We start from the raw sequence: 20,740 nt of genomic DNA, 5'->3' as shown, positions 1-20,740 counted from the left end.
TGCCAAAATCGTTACGGAACCTTTACTCTTTTCACACTCCGGTTATCAATTTCACTCGAAATCCGAGTCACGGTGAACGCTTTCGAAATAACTCCACGGTGAACAAAGCGAGCTTTAACGGTGCGAGCGCTTTTCGACCGAACTGTGAAAGTCAAGCCCGAATCGCTGGCCGGTTATTACGCAGCTTGTAAGTGATATTCCATTCGTTGAAGGAGCCGGCTTGTACAATTGGGTACAACAACGTTTCACGGTCCGACGCGAAAAACGGGGACCCCGGGTCCCGGAAAGTCGGCCCCAGGACCTAAAAGACCCCGTGAAACGGGGCAGATACCTGGGTGGGGGTCTAAAACCGGATAGGCGAAAAAGTCGAGTGGTCGAAAACACGAAACTTTCGATATACGATTTCTAAAATGAAGAATGTTCAGAGTTGCGAAATTGGTATTTGGGATAAATAACCCAGTAGGATAACCGTTTTCTCGAAAGTTCGTTTAACCAAACGCTCTTTTATCTAAAAAAAAAAAAAAACCAATTTTCAGAACAGTCTGCATTTCGATTGAAAAAAGCACAGAATGTGGAGGTACAGAAAAATGAATGTTCCGAAATTGAAAATTGAAAGCGGCTGATACTTTCAACAATCAACGAATAACGTCGATAATCAAAGTTCAGAACGAGGAAAATATCGATCCTTGAAACGAACCGAATCTCCTGAAAATTCGGAATTTGTGAAATTCGTCAACCGGATGCTAGTTTCGTTAGGATTATCTTCTTGTATTAGACGATCGTCCGTGTCATCAAAGAAAACAAATAATGCAAAGGAATAGAAAATATATTTTTGCAATAACATTCGAGCGGTACGTCTTTTCTCCCATATGTTTAATTCATTCGATACATCATCGCGTCAAGTTGTCAACTATGATCTGTAATTCAATTTTCGGAATTTCACCCCGTCTACTTTTTGGTCCCTCGCGTTTCTGCGCCCCCGCCCCGTTTACCCGATGCTCTCCTCTCTCGGACGTAATTCAAACCTCTCACCTTGATCGCCGGCGCTGGTCAAGGCCGTAAAAATCGCGATGACGGTGATAACCGGGGGCGATAGCGAGCCGGGCCTCATCTCCAAAGCGAAGCGAGCAACTCCTACGCTTTTCCCCGGCCTGACCTCATCACCCCGCTGCGTTAACGTCGAGACTTTCTCCTCCTGTCCAAAGGGGTGGTTTCCTTTTCCTCGATCTCACGCCTAATTTCTCGTCCCGCAACACACTTCTCGTCGCACTGAAGACACAACGCGACCGCTAACTTTCCCGCGACACGTGTATGATGCACGTAACGATTGCGGCCGATGAATTATCGGCGTTTGATCACCACCCCAGACTTCTCCGCAAGCTTCGCTACAGAGGTTTGACGTGTCGTCGTACAAGCGAGCTATCCGGTGTCACCACAAAGGGGTGATCTACCACCGTCCCGATATTGAGTTCCTCATTCCCTAACGACAGCAACGAACTCATTACGAACTCGTTTCCCACTCATCTACCCTTGTTAATTTAACCCCTATTCTCGTGTTGTACGTAGTTCGTTATTAAACGCAGGAATACGCGAGTACGCTTTGCATGATATTATCAAATACCGTCAGGCATTTGCGAACGCGGAAAACTTACGTGACACGAAATAACTAATTATTCACACGACGCGGCGACATGTGACAAAAGTTGGTACAAACGTTTCGTTGTTTTACTCTTGTTTTTCCGTCTATTCGTAAAAATTACTATTTAAATTTGACATTCACGTAACAATCATCCGTTAAAAGTTGCGTCACAGACGAGGACGAGGAAATAAACTTCAATACTCGCGAAGAAATCCTTCACAACAGCTCGTCACAATTTTACAAAATAATTTATAAATCTTTTCACCATCGCACTTCACTTTAATGATTTATGAAAAGAATGAAAACAAGTAACAAGCAAACAGCGCGAAACACGAATCACCAAACGTTATCACGTGTTTATTATTACGTACCAACAAACGTAATTCGCGTATATTTAATCACACGCAGGTTATTTATTCTGTCACAAAATTTCTTCAACGTTTACGAAACACGCTCAAACACGATTACATTCTGCACTAAGGCACCCTGTTTTTTCGTCAGATTTATTGCAGTACGTAATACGAAAACCTTAAATTTTCACTTCAAATGACAAGAGAGAGAAAAAAAAGAAAACTGTTCCTCTCCTCCGCCCGGCGATTAACAGCGATCCTACGGATAACTCGACGCCGTGTGGACGCTTACGCGACTCTGGGAGATTCGGGACCGAGCAGCTTCGCCTATCCCCACCCATCGGCGTCGCGGCGCCCGCGTGGGTGCGACGAACAGACCGATGGGGCGGGAGGGGGGGGAAGACGGAGGTGTAGCGACAGCCGCGTTCGCTAAACGGCGACGGACGTGCGGAAAAAATGTCATATGCTACGAATGGGAGGACGGGAGATTTGTGAAAGGAGATTAATATTTGGGGTGGGGATGAAATTCCGAATTTCAAAACTTCCGAGAGCGTGGTATTTCGAATTTTTCGGCGGGGAAACTTACGAGTAAAGAAATCAAACTCTGACGATGCTCGATATTCCGGAAGGGCGTAACTCCGACGAGTCAAAGTTCCGAAAGTGCGAGAGTGAGAAAATTTGAAAATGATCCAAGATTTTCAGTTATGCGAATTTTTGACTTGGTTGAATTTCACCACTTTGATCTTTCTTCGTTTTGGATTCACGATATTTTTACGTTCGGAACTACGGTCATTTCGATTTTTGGGTTTCTGACATTCGCCAAAAAATAATTCGAAATTAGGCGATTTCGAAACTTTTTAAAATCGAAATTTCAACCCTTCCCCGAATATTTGCGCCCTGTGGTATAATTTTGTAATTTGGAGATCGGCACCGACGATAGTCAGCGAATCGGCAATTTTTTTTCCCTCTTTCGTTGAAAAATAAATAAATAAATAAATAAACTGTGATACCTACGAATCGTGATAATGTTTGTATAAATAATATATTTGCACCGCAGCGAGTGGATTATTGTGACACGGATGAACCCGTTCTTTCGATTAGTTCGAAAGGATTTTTAAATTGTGCTGAACGTGGTATATGGCTTTGAGAGAATAGGTAGAATTCATGTTGTCTCTTCGCAATTGATAAACAATTCGGTTCGTTTTTGTACTAATTTTCGGATTCCCATATCTGGCTATTGTACATTGAATATGTATTTCGGCAAGCTGCACAGCTGTACTGTATTATAGTTTCTATAAACTATCGTTGAAATTTCAGTTTTCCAGACCAATAATTCTGCAAAAGAAACTATTTTTAATCATACCTCTTTGAATTTAATCGTTGTTGGAAAGAATCTGCGAACAAGTCTTATTACAATTATATTTTAACCGTCTGTCAGGTATATTTCTTTGGTTATTACAACAGCCTGCATGGTAGTTGTAAAATTTTCCAAGTCTCGGTACTCACAGATTTGCAGAAATTTTGAAAGCTGGTAGATTCATTTCGATAATTAAAATTATCTTTCGACTGAATTAATTGAGCCTGAATTCGAAAATCTTTCATCGAAAGTAGAACAGAACAATTCTTCACCCGATCGATAGATTCGTTGTTTACAATTTGCGTTGCTTCGAGTTTAAGGACAAATATCAATCCAAAAAAAAAACCCAAAAATATTTTTCCATTCTTAAACGTGAAACAGATCGAACTTCGAGTCCCAAAAATATTGTGAAAAATTCCACCCCGAAAGGAGTTTTCAAAATTCAAACCCTTCAGTATGCGATCCGAAATGAAGCAAGAAATAACCGTTGTGTCAATAATTCAAAGGTGTAGGGTAGAATTTATCGCCGAGAAAAAAACCGTTCAAATGAGATCCCCATTCGAGCAGGTCGTTCGTCTTGAGTGTCTGGCTTTATACCTGCAGACGATGTAATGGCCGCTATTGTAGATCTGCGTTGCTCGTTTAAACGCTAATCATACACGGGATTATTGCGCGACATTCAGCCTTGTTACATATACTTGTTGATATTTTTCTTCTGCTCCGTAGCGTTTTTATTTTGCCCTCTGTGTGTTTCGATTGCTGTATTCAACAATAAATTTCTGGGTACATATTCGACTTTTGATAAAAGACGAGTCGTTATTTCCGACCAACAAAATTGATTCTTTCATTATCCTGCCCTTTTTCCTCAACGCTTTTCCGTCCCTCTTTTTCCCCAACCCTTTCAACGGCTTATTCCCCACCGCTAGATAGTGACGAACAACCGTCGGCTCTACGATCTCCGCTGGGTTGACGGCTGACAAATACGTGGGCCGGCTGATGTCTGCGGTATTACGAAAAAAGAAAAGGAAAAAAATGAAGGAGGGGAGAGAAAAAAGGTGGACACCCGACCGCAACGGAATCCAGGGAATCGATCGAATATGGTAAGACTTTCTGAAAGCTATTTATCAGCTAAAAAAGTGCAATCTTCAAGATTACATCTTCATGGTTTACGGTTATTTGACAACAAGTTCGAAATCAAAAATACTGTGACCGAAGTCAAATGGCCCGAATTAATTTAAAACGTAAATGTGAGAAGACTTCTCAACGTGAGGGGGGAAAAATATCGAATTACAATAGTTGACAACAAAGAACATGAAATAATTGTTTATAGAGACGATGTATATTATTCTGTTATTTAAATATACTATGGCTGATTTTTCCTGCAGTGATCGCACCAGAATTCAGTGAAATTTTTTTTTACTTATCGTTAGTCAGTTTGTCGTCTTTAATTATTCTCCGGCTACATGGATTTGTTTGATAAAATTCCGCACCGTCAACTTCAGTTCTTCTACATCCCAACGAAAAGCCTTGCTATTATCATTTTGTTGTATTAAAATTTTACAAAAGTGAGAAAAATCGTATAAAATAAATTTACATTTTATTCGATTCACCTCATTTTTTAATTACTCGTTTCGCCTGTAGCTTCTAAAACAAAAGCTTGCCCACTTCTACCTTCGTCTCAAAATTGTCGTTTTTTTATCGAAGAGTCGATGAAACAAATTTAAATCCAATCAATTGAGGCTGTTCATTCGAAAATTGGGTTTCCGTGTTTTTGGGAGCCGTAAAAATCAGACCCGTGGTTCAAAAAACCTAAAATTCAGTGAAACATTATTTTTTCTTTTGTACCCTCTACACCGTGCTTAAAAATAAATAAAATCGTCGATGCCGAGGGACAGACGTATGTCGGTTTGGGGTGAAATGCCTAATATATATGTATATATATATACATATCTATCGAGAAAACGGATGCGATTTGAGCGATGATTAAACTTGACCTCCGAAGTTTAGCCAAGTTCGAAAACTTTTGATACGGAGAAAAGCAAATTCATCATCACGAAGGGAGGAAGCGAACCAGCCAGTTAGCCACGGAGGAAAACGCTCTTGGGGGAATGAAATATTTAGGGCTTCGTGTATAAATTATATATACATATATTGTATATTCAAGTTGTATAATCAAGCTCTGATATATATATATATATATATTTGACACGCGGAAGATTAATTACAGGTGTATTATTAAACGCGGCAGTAAAACAGGGGAGGGGATTTAAAACTTTGCCAAATTGACATTATATTAGGCAATTTCAAGTTGCTCCGTAGCTTTCGACGAAGCACAAGGGAAAATTCTTTTTCCGGATTTCGAAAATACAGAGACCGAAGTAGGTGCGAGTTTATACGCGGATATAAAGAGGGGTCTTAGCGTCCGAAGGAATCTATTTGGCCGGTTATCTACGTCGCGCTTAGCGCGTCAGATCTCGGAAAATGTAGGCGCGTGGTACCGCGGCGGCAGAAGACGAAATCCCACACTCAGTTCTTATCGCCGGAACCAGACTGGCCTATTTTCCGCCCACTTTTCCGAATCTCTTTTCTTTCTTAGGATCTTCATCCGCCGCAGGTACAAAAGCCGCGTGACTTTGGGATTGTCGTTCGCCTTTTTCTTATCCTCGATACATCGAGTCGCTCGAAGAGTCGGAGAAAATCGTGGATTTTTCTCAGATTTTTTTCTCCGTGTATACAACCGATGTCATTTTATCATTATTTTGAAAACGGCGTGTAATTATCGAACCGATCATTATTTTTTATTTCAACAAATATAGGGTAGCAAAAATCCCAGGGGTTTTAACTTGTTTCAAATTTTACCGCGAATTAATGATGCTGCTGCTGCTGCTGGTGCTTCATTCAGTGTGCTTCCATAATCCGTTGAAATGCGTGCATTGTCCGGAAGCAGCTTATAAAATGCATGGAATTGAAATAAATCATTTCAACTACTGTGTGTTATTCCCAATTTTCACTGTATTTCTTTTTTTTTTTTTCTTTTATTTTATCCATTTCTTTTCTCTACTGTTCGATCGGTGAAACAAGGTTGCGGGTGGCATTGAACCTGAATAATGTATCTCACTCGGAGAATCGTACTTGCGAGATTATCGGATTTGGCTGAGAGATTGTGAGAAGGAAACAAGAGAGAGAGAGAGAGAGAGGGAGAGAGGAAATGAAAAACCTCGCAACGAAAATAACGGGCAAAAATCGCGATTTATGTATTGAAATTTGAATAATCGAGCGGGTGACTTTTTCCTCCCTCCGATATTTTTTTCGCCTACTCTTCCTTGTTTCAATTCAATTTTCGTTGCGAATTCCTGTTACCACTCAGCTGATCGGTAAAATTTTTAAAACGTGAAACCCAGATTACGTAACGCTCGTTTATATAATTACCTCTACACGTACCGCGATTTTTTCTTTAGCCCGATTTTTCCCACTGGCGAATATGTACGTCGATTGAAGTAAAATTATGAGAGGTTAATAAAAATGGGACACAAGCACGCGTTTAGACATATAACATGCGAATTGATTTCACGTGAGGGAAAAAATTACGATTCAACCGCTTCGTTGATCCTGTAATGAAATCCGACTAATTGGTTCGCGACCCTGTTCGAAGCACGCCGCTTATATTTCGCAAACCGAATTCAAGATTCGATCCCGCGATCGGGTTTTAAAAACCGCCATTAAATTATCCCCGCTATGTAGGAACATCGGTTATAACTGGGAAATGTATTATGCAAGTACCGGTGCGAAGTGCCTCGCCACGGTTAATTCGATTAATTTCAGTGCAGAAACCCAGCTCGTTCAACGATTCAATCCTACCTCGTAAAAGGGTTACATCTGTACGCCATTTTCTCGATCCTACGTTAAATCGAAAAGAGAACGTGGAAAAGGAATTTTTAAGGTTGAAAAATTAACGGGAAATATAGCGGATACATCGGATGACCAAAAGGCGCAGTTTACATGGAAATTGTTGCATATTTTTCACATTTATTTCACCATCGCATATCGGATTTTCATAACTAGATATTTTGAATCGGCGACGGCAAAGGAGGACAAGCCCTGAACGTAAAACAAAAACGATTGAATATCCCGAACACTGTAATTAAATAGGATGAAGTGTTTGTTCCGCCCACTTTTTTTGTTGCATCTAAAAAAACAAACATTCATTTTCTCTCCTATTTCTATACGACGAAGCTTCGTTATTTCTGCAAGAAGGAAAAAAAAAATTTCCATATTTCCGTCATCTCGCAGACAAAAATGAAAGACTTTTAATTTGGTCCAACCATTTTAAATCAGACACTAGGCTAGTATATTTAGCTCTGATTTTTTCCGCAGTCTGTAAATTCGCTTCGCATTCGACTCTTCGGGTTCGTGAACGAGTTCGGGTAGTTGCAGAGACTCGAGTTGTTTGATTTCCTCCCTCATCAGGTGCAACACTTGACCCGAGAGCTTTGTAAAAGCAGACGAAGAGGGCTTATCCCCAAGTGGCACGGTGTATAATAGATATTTTTATACTTTAAATAGTTGCGAATTCCCTGCAATTATCAGCACGCGTCTATTTTTTTTCCGTTTTCATTCTGTTTTCGTTTCGTTTTCTTTCACCCGCCCGCTTCGAAAGTCGCGTCGCCGCGACTCGGCCCGCAATCAGAGCCGTGTGTTTCCTGTCCTTTGACGCCGGGATTTTTAGCTTAATGCTTTCGGATATGAAATATTCATAAGCGACTGATATGCGGCCAGTCATATTTATCCGCGTATATATAGCGCATCTAGAATTAGACTGGAAATAGTCGGCCGCGAGCTTTTCCGAACGTTTCTCACGTGCGTTTATGCCTCGTTCACGGCAAGGCACGCGTGCAGCTGCGGTACTCATAAAACATGCATTTACCATTTCCTGCTTCAATATTTTAACGCCATTAACAAGTCGGGCTTACAACTTTCTTGTACGAGTAGCTTCTGCGATCGTTCAATGTCTAGGTTGTAATTACTATCCCTCATTTTTTTCTCCTCCCCCATCCGCAGCTCTCGACGAGGCTTTAATAAGACGGTTCGAAAAGAAAAAATTATTTTTCTTTTTTGACTTTCAATTGAAATAAATAAATTTCGATCCGCACATCGATTAATAACTGAAACCTTCGTTTAATAATTGTAAAGTTTGTTTTTGTCTTTTTCACGTTGATAAATAAGTTAAATATGGGTGCATATTCGGAAAAAAAAGAAAACCGTTTTCTTAACGCTATCAGGGGCAGTATAATGAGAGCCTGATGGGAGATCACGTTTGGAGTTTTTTGGGGTTTGATAGGAAAAAGTCCATACGAAGATAGAAGAAGTATGAAAAATGTTCATTTTTAAACTTTATTTTATCAATTCTTTTACTTTTGCAGTTTATTATTAATTATTATTTTTGAATAAAAATGATTGAAATGCAAAACTGAAGTACGTTTAATTTTTATTTAGAATAAATGTTTCGGAAAATAGGTAATTTTTCTTAAAATCTGAAACATCGTTCTGGTTTCTTCAGAAACAAACTTTATCTAATAAAACTATTTTTTGATTTATTAGTTACATAGAAAAAAAAAACAAAACTTGACATCTAGAACCCAGACTCAAAATTCCATTTAACCGGTCTGATTAATCGAAAACACAAAAGCTTCCGCGGATCGCTGTAGTTACAGATGTATGGAAAGAGGGATAAATTCGACGAGAATAAATTACGGCTCGCTCGGCGATACTCGAGATTTGTAAAGTTTGTTTCCGCGACGAGTTTTCGAATACAAGGAAGGTAACCAGCCTCGAAAATAAGAGAAGCAAGCGAAGAACGGAGAGTAATCATTGCGGCAAAGTGGGTCTGAAGAATAAGACTCGGACAATAAGCCATCGAAAATTCGTAATGCGAGGGGGTTTGAGTGACACGTGTACGAAACCCTCGTTGAGCATAAATCTTTCGCTCCGACGTAAGGAGGAGGAGGAGGAACGGACGGCGAAAAAAATCGAGTCGAATGGGCGCGGAAAGCGAAAACAAAAAAAAAAAAAAAAAAGGGAAAAGAAGATAAGAGTGAAGTAGAGAAAAGAAAAGGGAAGAAAATGCAGAGAAGCAGGAAGCGATGTTGCGAAGAGATGCGAAGAAAGAAATAAGGAATAAAGGTACTCGTATACAGTGCGGAGGTAAGACCGAGTAACGAGACAGCTGAGAGTTTCGTTCACCCTCGGAATGCACTCGTATAAGACACTCACATTTTTGCTTCTTTATTGCGCTCATCTTTCATATTTATGGCTCGTTGGAGGCGAAGGGGACGAGGACGAGGACGAGGACGAGGATCAGCGAAGCGGCCTCGGTCGACCCCGGATAGAACGGCTTCGGTAATGAGAGCGAGGTATTAAAAGCCTGAAATAAAGATTGAACAAATAAATTAACGAAATGAATAAATACGACGGAAATTACGAAGGCTTTTCAACGGTCACCGTTAAAATTCCAACCGCGTGGCGCAGCCGGACGGAAGCGTGGGTTCAAGTTTATAAAAATTTTAACAGTCGAGCGGAGATAAACGGTACCTTAAACAAAAGTTAACAATTTTACACGACAGCGATTTTTGGTAAAAATTTACCGTATCGGCAATTGTACGAAACTCGGGAGGAGAAGCGGGTGCATTTTTCTCCATAGAATATATATAATACAACGTTTTTTGACCGATAGACCTGCGACTTGGCCTTGCGCGGTAGTTTTATATGAGGAGGGGCAAAGTATGATGGACGAGGACCGAGGATAAATTAGATCGCTTGGTCGCCAAGAGAAAGTGGACAATCGATCACTTTCGTCATTTGGAGAAATTTTTCTTCGTTGTACATATGAGGCATTCCGTCCAAAACCGACGTCTGACCCTCACCGTCGGTGATTTGTTTTATTTTTAAGTACATTGTGGAGTACAGGAATGAACAAAGAATTCGTAAGGAAAATTTGAATCCAATCGATCGGGGTTATTCGTTCGATAATCGGGTTCTCGCGCGTGTTGTGAGGAGTAAAAGTCAAACCCATGGCCCAAAAATGTTAAACTCGGTGAAAGATGATTTTTTGTACACTATAAACCATGCGTAAAAATATAAAAAAAAATCAAAATTGCCGATAGTAAGGGTCAGACGTAGGGTCGGTTTGGAGTGGAATGCCCCGTATATGTATATAAAAAGGCCGCGTTCAGATAGCGGCACGAAAAATAGCCTCTTCCGGTCGCTCTGAGAGTGCATATGGGGTTATATGTACCTACTTTATACGTAGCGTGGTAGGAAATTTTTGCGTATCGAATAACATATCGGGTCTCGTGAGTCGTGAATCTTTTGCTAACCCTTCTCTCTTGTCTATTTATCCGTATACGTCTATCTCCTTCTCTCTTTCTCTCTGTCAGGAATTCCGAAGAAACCGAAGGTCGATTCTTTGAAAGGACATCGCTGCTTCCTGCAGGAATTACAAAAACGCCACGCGCAAGTTCCGCAAAAATAAAAAACTCTTTTTCCCTAATCTTTTGGGGAAATTCGTTTGCGGACGGATGAAATATTTTCACAGTTGTCGTTCAACGTTCGCTGTGTTCTCGAAGGAATTGACAACCCTTTTGATCCATCAGCACTTCGCCTCTGAAATGCATGCATCGTATCCCGAATCGTACACGAATGTGTGCAACTGTCACAGCTATGGTGATACGAAGCGCCTTTGCCTCGAAGCATCGCGTTGGTTCATCTTCGGTGATTTTACACCGAACCTTGTCTCCGCCGGTCTGTAAAATTCCGCTTCATGTTTTCAATCGAAATACCGCAAGTCGCGGGTATTTTCGATAGCCCGAGGAACCATTTCCTCCGAAATACCGGGGTGGGGTTGAAGTTGGAACTTGAAGTGAAGAAATCAAACTCTGATGAAACAACAAAGTCTCGAATGGTCGAAAACCTGACGGTTCAAGGTTTCGAAAATTCAAGTTAGAATAGAGCAAAGTTTCGAAATATAAAGTTAAGTTAAATATAAAATATGCTTGTACTGCTTAGTTTACCCAAAGAGTGGGTGTAAAAAATCAAAAAAAAAAACGAAAATCAGAATGACCACAATTCCGAACGTAAAAATATGGATCATCCGAAACAACGAAAGATCAAAGTGGCGAAATTTCACCAAACCAGAAATTCACATAACTGAAAATCTTCAAATCATTCGGAAGTTCGATGTGTCGGATTTTAAAATTTTCTCATTCTCGCATTTTCGGAACTTTCAATTATCGGAGTTACGCCCTTCCGACATTTTTCACCATCCGAACTTTGCCCTTTCGGAACTTTGAGCATCGGTTTTCGATCAATACGAGAATTCGATATTTCGTCAAAGTTTGATTTCTATCCTCCAAGTTTCTCCAGCAAAAAATTCAGAATTTGGGCGCTCTCGGAAGTTTTCAAATCCGGAGCTTCAACCGCGTCCAGAAACACCCGCAAAATCTAAAATTTGTGATTTGAATTTCGGCAAACGGTTCAACTTCCGTAATACACAAAATACGATACCGATTACACTCTTCGATTACTTGTACACCATTCCGCAGAGTCATTCGAAACTCTCAATATTCTCTCAAGATTAATCGGTACACTTTCATCAGCTTTATCAGCATAGATGCAGCTTTCCTTCGGATTTGAAGAGGCCGCGGTCCGTGAAGCGTAAAATTTCTCCGCGTACCTGATACGAAAATGCGACGGCAAGCGGATGAATTCTGCAGGGCTTGAGACGCGTTATTCGCGATAGATCATTCAGCTCGGTACATCCGGCGTTGGAACTGCTGCAGATGTCAGCGCGTGACGTTGCATCCGCAAGTCGGAAACAGGTGTCGTATGTACATCGAGCTGGCTCGATAATCAGGACTAACGAGGGAATTCGAGTCGGTTCCATTGTCCCTCGGACTGCTCTCCCTGACCCGGCCGAATCCCGCGGGATACAATCGAGCCGAGTGACGATTGTTCGAGTATTAGTTTTATGCCATGTAAAATGGTTTTCGTCATCGTGTGAATAATTGTAAGGTGATTTGGAACGCTTTCGTCGTAAAAGGAATCACTGAAAACCTTTTGGATATGCCATGCCTCCTGTGTATAAGACAAACGTGTCACATCGGGGTCACTGGAGACCCAACGTCGAAAATCATTGCGCAGAAACGGAGATATCGATTCGAATAACTTGAAAAAAATGCGGAATATGTCTTTAGCTAGGAAATTTCAAAGCAAGTTGGTTATCTTGAGCAGAATGAAATTTTGAGTATGCAAAAAAAAAAATTCATAAAACAACGAAATACCGGGAAAATGGATCATTTTACTCAAAAAATCATGATTCAATGAATTTTCAACATTTTGAACTCAAAGTCGACTGAGTATTCTCAAGACACAGATATCTTAGAAAAAACAATATCCAGAGATACTGTGCGATGAAAAAAGGTATTTATTTTAGTGAGTGAAGTTGGATTTTTGGAAGAAGAGAATGAATTAAAGATTTTTACGGTCTTTCATTATTCATCTTCGATCAAATTGGACTGTTTTGAATGTTTTTCAATTGCGATTTACGGGGAACATACTATGGAGTCATTTTGACCTCGATGTACAGCGTAAGGGTTAAATGAAACCTTAAAATGCGCCACGAGGAACGACCAATTTATAATTAAATTTTCAACTTCCCGTTTCTCTGTTTTCAGAGGAAATATTTGCAAAATTTATATTTGTCGAATTCATTATGCCAAAAGAAAATAAAAACATTCAGATTTTTACGAATATCGGTACTCGGAAATTTCTCGAGTTGCTGATCACGGATCGGAATTCAGATATGCGAAATTCAAAATGGCAAGTCCAACGTAGTGAGAAAAAATCTAAAAACATTCGGATTTTGGTAGAAATTAGTAACGAATGCAAGGTCGGACTTTCAAAATTTGTAACGATGGATAAAAAGAAAGAAAAAAAAAATCGTAATATATTCCTGTAATATAGCATTCGAGTCTGAATTTGTAGTTCGAAATTCGAATTCGATATTAAAATTTATTTCATGTGAACTTGAAATCTGCAGTGTGAAAACGGGAAGTTCGAAGGCTGACTCGCGGTCAGCCTAAAGCCGCTTGTTTTAAAATCCAAGTCAAGCCTGATTTCCGTCGGCCAAAAAATGTTTTTCTCCTATTTTCATCTCGCTGATTGGCCGACGCGAACAGATTTTCGTCCGCAGTCAGCGGAGATTCATGCGATGCGATAAAAGCCTCGAGAGTGTATGATAAGAGGGAAGAAAAAAAAATGTAAATTCGTTGGATACGGAGCGAGGGGTGGCTGAAGGGGAAAATATACGTATAGAGGCGGATTCGCTCTCGGAAACTTGTTATTATTCCCATTCAAATCGACTCTTTCGGTGCGTTTCGCTCCGTCATTCTACAGCGTAGCGAAATATTCGTGGCGATAGAAGACACTCTCTTTGGGCGCGATGACCCGAACCCGGAAAGAGAGAAACACGTTATCCCCATTTCTTGGTCGGCGCGTTTCGCGCTGTCTGTTGCATAAATTGGATCGTTGCAAAAATAAGAATTAGCCAGGAAACGTTAACGCGCCGTGGCAGCGGCAGCTGGCCTGATGAATATTTTTTCACTCGGATCCGGGGCGAAAGTTTCTTGCGGCCTTCAGAACTGACGAAAACTCGAATAAGCCTGAAATTATACAGGCCTGTTATTACCCGTAATAACATTCAATTTTATACCCCGTTTCTAACCAACGGTTTTATTGTAGGGCTTGTTTTATCGTGCTTAATTTTTTATTTTTTTTTTTTTTTTTCAAGGAGGTTTCTGAGGTAAGAGCAGTAGAAAATTATCATTTCATTGTTTCATCGTGGCTAGACTAATCGACGGAATAGAATGAAACTAAAATGCATTCGACGGCTGAAAATTTCCGCTTTGAAACAAAAAAAGCAGAAAAATGCAATTATCTTAAAAATTAAGTCCCGTACGTCACGTCGTCGGTTAAAGTGGAGCTGTACAGAAAACGATTGGCAAAAGTGAATACAAAAACCCAGAATTTTTGTAATCGTTAGGTAATACATACTCTAGGCTCATGTGGAACAGATTTTTGATTCGACCTTTCGTTTTAGAAAAATAAATGAAAACGTTTCCGGCAATAAAATTTCAATTTGTTAAAAATCCACTGCATCAAAACTTGCAATCAGAAGAATATATCGACGATTCGAAAATGACTTCGTTTTTATATTTCCGACATTCCTTCGGCTCTTACCTTAGAAACCTCCTGAAAAATGTAAGCTGATTTTCAAAAAGAAGTATAAAAAATTCGTGATGAAATCCACACACACAGATTTCTGAATCAAATAAAAATGTTTTACTTCGAGCAATCAGCGTTGCGAAGAATTGATTTTTGTGAAACAAAAAAAAAAAACCCAACCAAAGTATCTTTTTCTTTCTTCTCAACCTCACCCGATTGAATATTCTTTCTGCAATGAAATTGATCATTTCTTGACGAGTTCATAATTTTCTCCAACCGAGTCAACGCAATCTTCACGCCGTGTCTGTGTATTTAAAAAATTCTCCAAATCACAACAAAGTGACATTCATTCATGGTATTCTAACACTGTGAACACTTGTTCATATTCACGGAAAGCTCAAATACAAAAGCTTAAGGTTAGAAACTATCGGTTTATTGCTCCGCTCGCCTCTCCTGGCGTAAAAATTTCGTCAAAATTCACGGCGATAAAACCCTAAGACCGGCATAAGTGTGAATTTTCAGACAGAGATGTAACGTCTCGTGTAGTTCGTCATAAGTATAAGCGATTACGAAAAGCTCGCGTATAAAAGCTGAGATAGAGGATTAAGATTCACCGTAGTCCTCGGGCAACAGTGACTCGATTCCGGGGGCGGTAGGGATGCAAATTAGGGAGTCGCAAATTGCATGGAAAAGATAAGCTGCACGCACGGGTAAGTGAACGTGTCGCAGACACCGAGGGAAAAAGAAAAACAGAGACAGAGACAGAGAAAGAGGAAGGGCGAATATTCTTTGCAGGCTGCTGAGGAGAATCGGATGTAAAACTCATCTCCATAATCTTATATATTCTATACGTCAGAGTGGTCATGGATACGGTCATTAAGTATCTCGAAATACGTAAAAGGGAAATGTTGTTTTTTAAGTTTCACCACAAAGCCACCAAATTTTTCTATTTAACTAACGTAAGATTCTTAAAACTTTACAGTAAATTATTTTTCCATCGATGGTACGTTGCGTTACTTTGAAATTTAAAAATTTTAGCGATCTTGAGAGTAAAAAGTCAGACACAAAACGCCAAAAATCCTACCTTAAATATATAAAACGTTGAATTAAAATTGTGATTTGAGGAGCCCGCAGAACTTCTGCTGTATTTCATTTTCTCGATTTGTAGGACCATCCTGTCATACCTACCTATACGTAAGCCGAATATTGAGAACGAATCGCGACGTAATGGAAAATGGAAAATGTTTGCGAGATACCGACGCGGAAGTCCCGGAATATCCGAAAGAAATTTCCGCAACGCTGATCTGACGAATCGACGAGTCAAGAAAGGCAGGAAGGAAGGGACTCGAGGAGTTTTCAGGCCTTTATAAGCCGGCCAGAAACGACGTTGAATATCATCAAGGTCTCTAATGAGTCGAAAGTTGACAGCGTATGGCTGACAGATTAAGCGAGCGAGAAACTTCAAAAGTCGTTTAACGCGAGCTGTTTCGTGGATAAAAGGAGGAGAATGGCGGTAGATGTTATACATCCGGAAAGAAAAGTTTCGTCGAAGAAGAAGAAGAAGAAGAAGAAGAAGAAGAAGAAGAAGAAGAAAGGATGAGTGCTGAGATACTTAATTTCTTCGAAGGAAGGCAAATTCACGGAAAGAGTACCTCGAGGATTTCTTTTCTCTGATTTTTTACCACCTTTCTCATTCACACACGCACACGCAGATAGAAAAATATTAAACGATTACTATCTTTCAAGTTGGCAAAATTTTTTCCAAACTACGATATAAACGGAACGTCTCGATAGCAGAAAACTTGCCATTTCATTCAAGTTTATGGATAGAATTACACAGATTTTTGTGATTGGGTAGGAACTTTCTTTTTTCTAGTTTTTACGATGAATATTTATTTTTATTGATATTGAAAACAGGAGGCTTGATTTTTTTCTTCCCTTTTAAGTATGATGTAAAAATCGTTGATTACATAAGAATTTCGCGTTGAAAATTTCTTCGTAAATCTAGACATTAGAGTACTTGCTACTAATTCTGTATCGAATAAATATCGAATCAATTCTGAATGTTTGAAATTTCTATAAATTTGTCAATATTGTTATAACTTATGAAAAATCAGTACGAAATTCACAAGGCATAATTGCGAACTGTCTCAACAACTTTTCGTAGAACAATAATGAATACATGGTAATTCGCTACGCGAGGAAAGAAATTTCGTCACCTAAAGTAGAAAAACTTCTTAATGCAAAAAGCAACGACAGGATTACACAACGACGCAAATCGCGTTCGTTATTTCCTATTAGTCAAAGTTAATCCGGACCGTTTCGAGTAGCTCAAACGTAAAAAGTATCTGAGACGGTCGAGTTGGCCGGGGATTCGACCGAATGAAGCAAGGTGTAAGTAAGCGAGTGGCATCGGGACGCCCGGCGTCGCGTCGCGTCGTCGGTCTGGAGCTTTTGGTGAAACGTCCTACACGTAATTACAGCATCCGGCGTTCGGCAGCTCCGCTGTATCTCATCTTTCCGACCGGTTCTCATTCCGCGTTGCGTTTCGCGGCTGAATGCAGCCGTAGGTAAAGAAAAAAACAAAAAAAAAAATAAAAAAAAAAACAAAAAGAGCCCAAAACCCTCGCCGCTGGTAAATTAAGGCAACGCGGAGCGATTATTCGGCAAAGTTTACCTCCCGCAAGCTAAATTTCGGCGTGTTGTGCAGTTGTTCGCTGATACGCGACTCTTCCTCGTTTCGCCAACTCTCTCGGAGTATCCAGTGACGTCATTATAATCCCAACGAAGGAACTCCGGAAGCCCGGTAACTTTGGGGAATTAGAGAGACTAGCCGCGTGCATCGAGCTGCAGCTATAACATATGTACGGGGAATTCCATGCCAAACCAACCGACGTCTGGCCGTCGTAATTTTCGGTTTTGTTCAAAAAATTTTCGGCGATTCTCACATCTCTGAAACAGTACCCTGAGTTGTTTCAGAATTTTTTATTCAAGTGGTTAATTATTTACAAATATTGAGAGTAATGTTGAAAAGTATCTGTTTCAAGATTCTTAAATACCTTGTTTTCTTTTCTACGCCTACCAATTTTTTTTTAATAAAAAAAGAGTTTTTTACTATTTCAGCACTTAATTTTTGTTTTTTTGTCAATCAAAGCTTTGTGTCTGAAAATTGTCTGAAAATTTCTTAAAAATTGTCAAAACTTCTATTCTTCACTGAGAACATTTCTAGACTGGTTTCATTACGAAGTTGATAAAAGAAAAACGTACAATTTGGAATATCCCGATCTCCGTAATGGAACAGGTCTAGAAATATTCTGAGTGAAAAATAGAAGTTTTGATAATTTTTGAAGAATTCTGAGACGGTTTAAACAATGTTTTAATCGAGCAAAAAATTGAAAATCCTGAAAAAAAAATGGAAAAAATTTGGCCAGTCATGAGCCAGTCTTGAAATGTTTGGAATAGAAAGTACAGTTGCTGAGAGTGTTTTGAGAATTTTATAAAGTTCCTTTTCAAAATCACCCTAGATATTTGTAAATAATTGAGTAGGTGAATAAAAAATTTGAAAAAATTCAGGGTACTGTTTCAGAATGGGGATAATTGCAGAATTTTTTTTTCAACGCAAGCAGTAATGGTGAGGGTCAGATGTTGGTCGGATTCGTATGGAATTCCCCATATGCTAGTGAATTTACCGAAATGGAAGCGAACACTGATACATGGAAAATGTAATATGGCCAGAGTGAGCTTTTTACTGATGCAATAACCACGAGAGCTCGGAAATGAGATGGTATCTTCGCTAATTTTGCAAAATGAAAGAATTTTTCATACCGAGTGTAATTTATGAGCGAAAACTAACCATGGAAAAAGGTAAATGAATTTTTTTTTTTTTTGCTTCGACGCATACCGTCCATTATTCATACGGTTTTCCTTCTTTTGTTTCCGATAAGAAATAACATCGGTGAGATTGATCCTGAGCTAGAAATTCTAGAGATAATCAACCGCTGCTGCAGAGGTCACATGACTCGGTTTTCAAGAAAGAATCTGAAAATATCACCCTGCGAGAAATAATGGAAGCAGACTCTCGCCAAGTGGTCTGAGAACTTACGTAAGCCCGTCGTCTGGAAGAGACATTTATTTGCAGAAGTGTTCCTTTGTTTAGAAGGAGGGTAAAGAAAAGGAGGGACCGGTCTCAACGGTCAAACGAGCGGGCCAAAGAAAATGGAAGTAATAATAATCGCGATAAGCGTAATGAATCAGACCGGGGAAAAACGTTAGTTCGTTCGGATTAATTGAGCTGTCCGCGAGCCTGAATTATACAGGTAGGTATAGCACGGTGTATAATATTGCATTATAACCCATATAGATCACGCTTCCAGGGTGAATTTCGTCGAGGTCAGATTTGTCAGGTGAAGGGGTTAATTAATCCTCTCGCATTAGCATGATAATTTTTGTCATGCTTCCACCAGGCCGGAAGTTCGCCCTTCGCGCTTCCCTTCGCTTTCACTCTCTTTATCCTCCGTTATCTCCGTTTCGGAAAAAGTGTTTCACATTTAAACGCATTAAAATTTACCCCTACATTCACTTTTCATGTCGCTGCGTAACGCAGCGCAACGGTACGGTTATATATATTTAACGGGAAAACGAAATTTCAACCCGCTACGTTGCGCCGAATAATCCACCCTCATAGCCGTTTGACAGCCGTTGACTAACGTTTCATTAGTCGGTGTTAATCGTCGGTTTAACCATCCTTGAAAACAATATTCGCGTCAGCGAATCCCCGACCAAGTTTTCGATTCGCTCAACATTGACACGGACAGATTTTTATCGGCGAAGAAATTGCATCTGAGCCAATTTATTATTTCTGTGACAAGTTGTATGGCGCTGAGAAGCGTGCGAGGAAAAAAGTTTGATACGATGAAGAGCATTTTTCAGACTTCTCGTAATTTCAGGTGTCAAGTTTTCTGCACGTATAACGGAAATGAAAATTCTGCTCGCAACGAAGTACGTATGGCAACAATGTTGAGTTATGACAAATTTTCGCCAGTGATCGGCAGGACAAAATTAGTCGACGAGAAGATTATAACGAAAGTCGACGTGAATGGCCGCATGACAAGAGTGCCAATGTCAAGCAAACTGAAATTTCCGGGCGAGCGAAAAAAAATCACACCATCGAATCTTTTAAACAAAATACAAGGTTCATTTTTTTCGGTGAAACAAATTGCGAAGCGTTAAATTAAAAGGTTGAAAGTTGAACCAAGCTTAGAGAGTAAAATAGCTACCTAATTGGAGCGGAGTTGAAATTCTGAATTTGAAAAACTTTGAATAAACAACAAATCTTTCCAACAATTTTGAGAGAGTAAGCTCAGCAGCTCTCTTATCGCGTTGTCTTTCCTCACTATTTTTGTCCTAAATCCCATCAAAAGGTTAATTTATGACCGAAAGCCGTGAGGGAGGGTGGCAGAGCCTCACCTTCTTGATACGTGTCGCAAGGATTTGGGGCAAGTGGAAAGGTGGGAGAAAAAGGGAAGGTAAATGGGAAAGGTAGGGGAAAAGTGGAGGAAGGGATGTTATTGAATGTGGATTTCCGCACAGTTTACCACAAAGCTCTTCCCTTCACGTGAACGTGCCAGGAATTCTCTACCCCGATTAGATACTACCTCTGTATCCCCCCGTGGGAATATTTTATACGCCAATGGCAGGCCTGCAGGACAGACCGATTCTAAACAAAGTTTACACGCAACGCGGGGCGAAATTGTGTGCTTACAACATTTTTCTCTTTACGCCCGAAAACCAAATTCTCGATGGTACACAAAAGCCAAAAATTTAATTCAACCCTTCTTCGTCGGGTCAAACTCCATTTTTTTTTCACCACGCAAGGGAAGTTTTCAAATTTAATAGAAGATATACTCTCGATTCGAACAGATTCACAGAAATTATCAGATACTTCGCTGACATGTTTATTTGGTAATTTTTCGACATATTAGCACAATATCTTTCGTTCTGTTGCGCTTTTTTTTATAGTATGTACATGTCAAAATTTGGAATGATGGGGAAAAAACGTAATATTTAAAATCTAGAGAAAGAAATAAAAAAAAACAAAATTCAAACTTTAGCCACTTT

At 39.8% G+C, this 20,740-nt stretch overlaps 1 protein-coding gene across 2 annotated transcripts in view; it reads right to left on the bottom strand.

The window, feature by feature from the left end:
* LOC124183428 (alkaline phosphatase-like) overlaps positions 1–20,740 on the bottom strand; it is a 237,491-nt gene that overhangs the window by 79,134 nt on the left and 137,617 nt on the right. The window contains exon 1 of one of the 2 annotated variants that reach the window (XM_046571909.1): positions 1,033–2,269. The exons of the other annotated variant lie outside the window; for it this stretch is intronic. Coding sequence (XP_046427865.1) covers positions 1,033–1,111 — 79 coding nt within the window. The 5' untranslated portion in view covers positions 1,112–2,269. Of the gene's footprint in view, positions 1–1,032; positions 2,270–20,740 lie in introns of those variants that run through there. 2 annotated transcript variants of the gene reach the window in all.

This window comes from Neodiprion fabricii, chromosome 5, assembly GCF_021155785.1.
Source record: "Neodiprion fabricii isolate iyNeoFabr1 chromosome 5, iyNeoFabr1.1, whole genome shotgun sequence".
NCBI lineage: Eukaryota > Metazoa > Arthropoda > Insecta > Hymenoptera > Diprionidae > Neodiprion > Neodiprion fabricii.
Note: the sequence above shows the minus strand (reverse complement) of the source record. Positions and strands in the feature narration are given on the sequence as shown.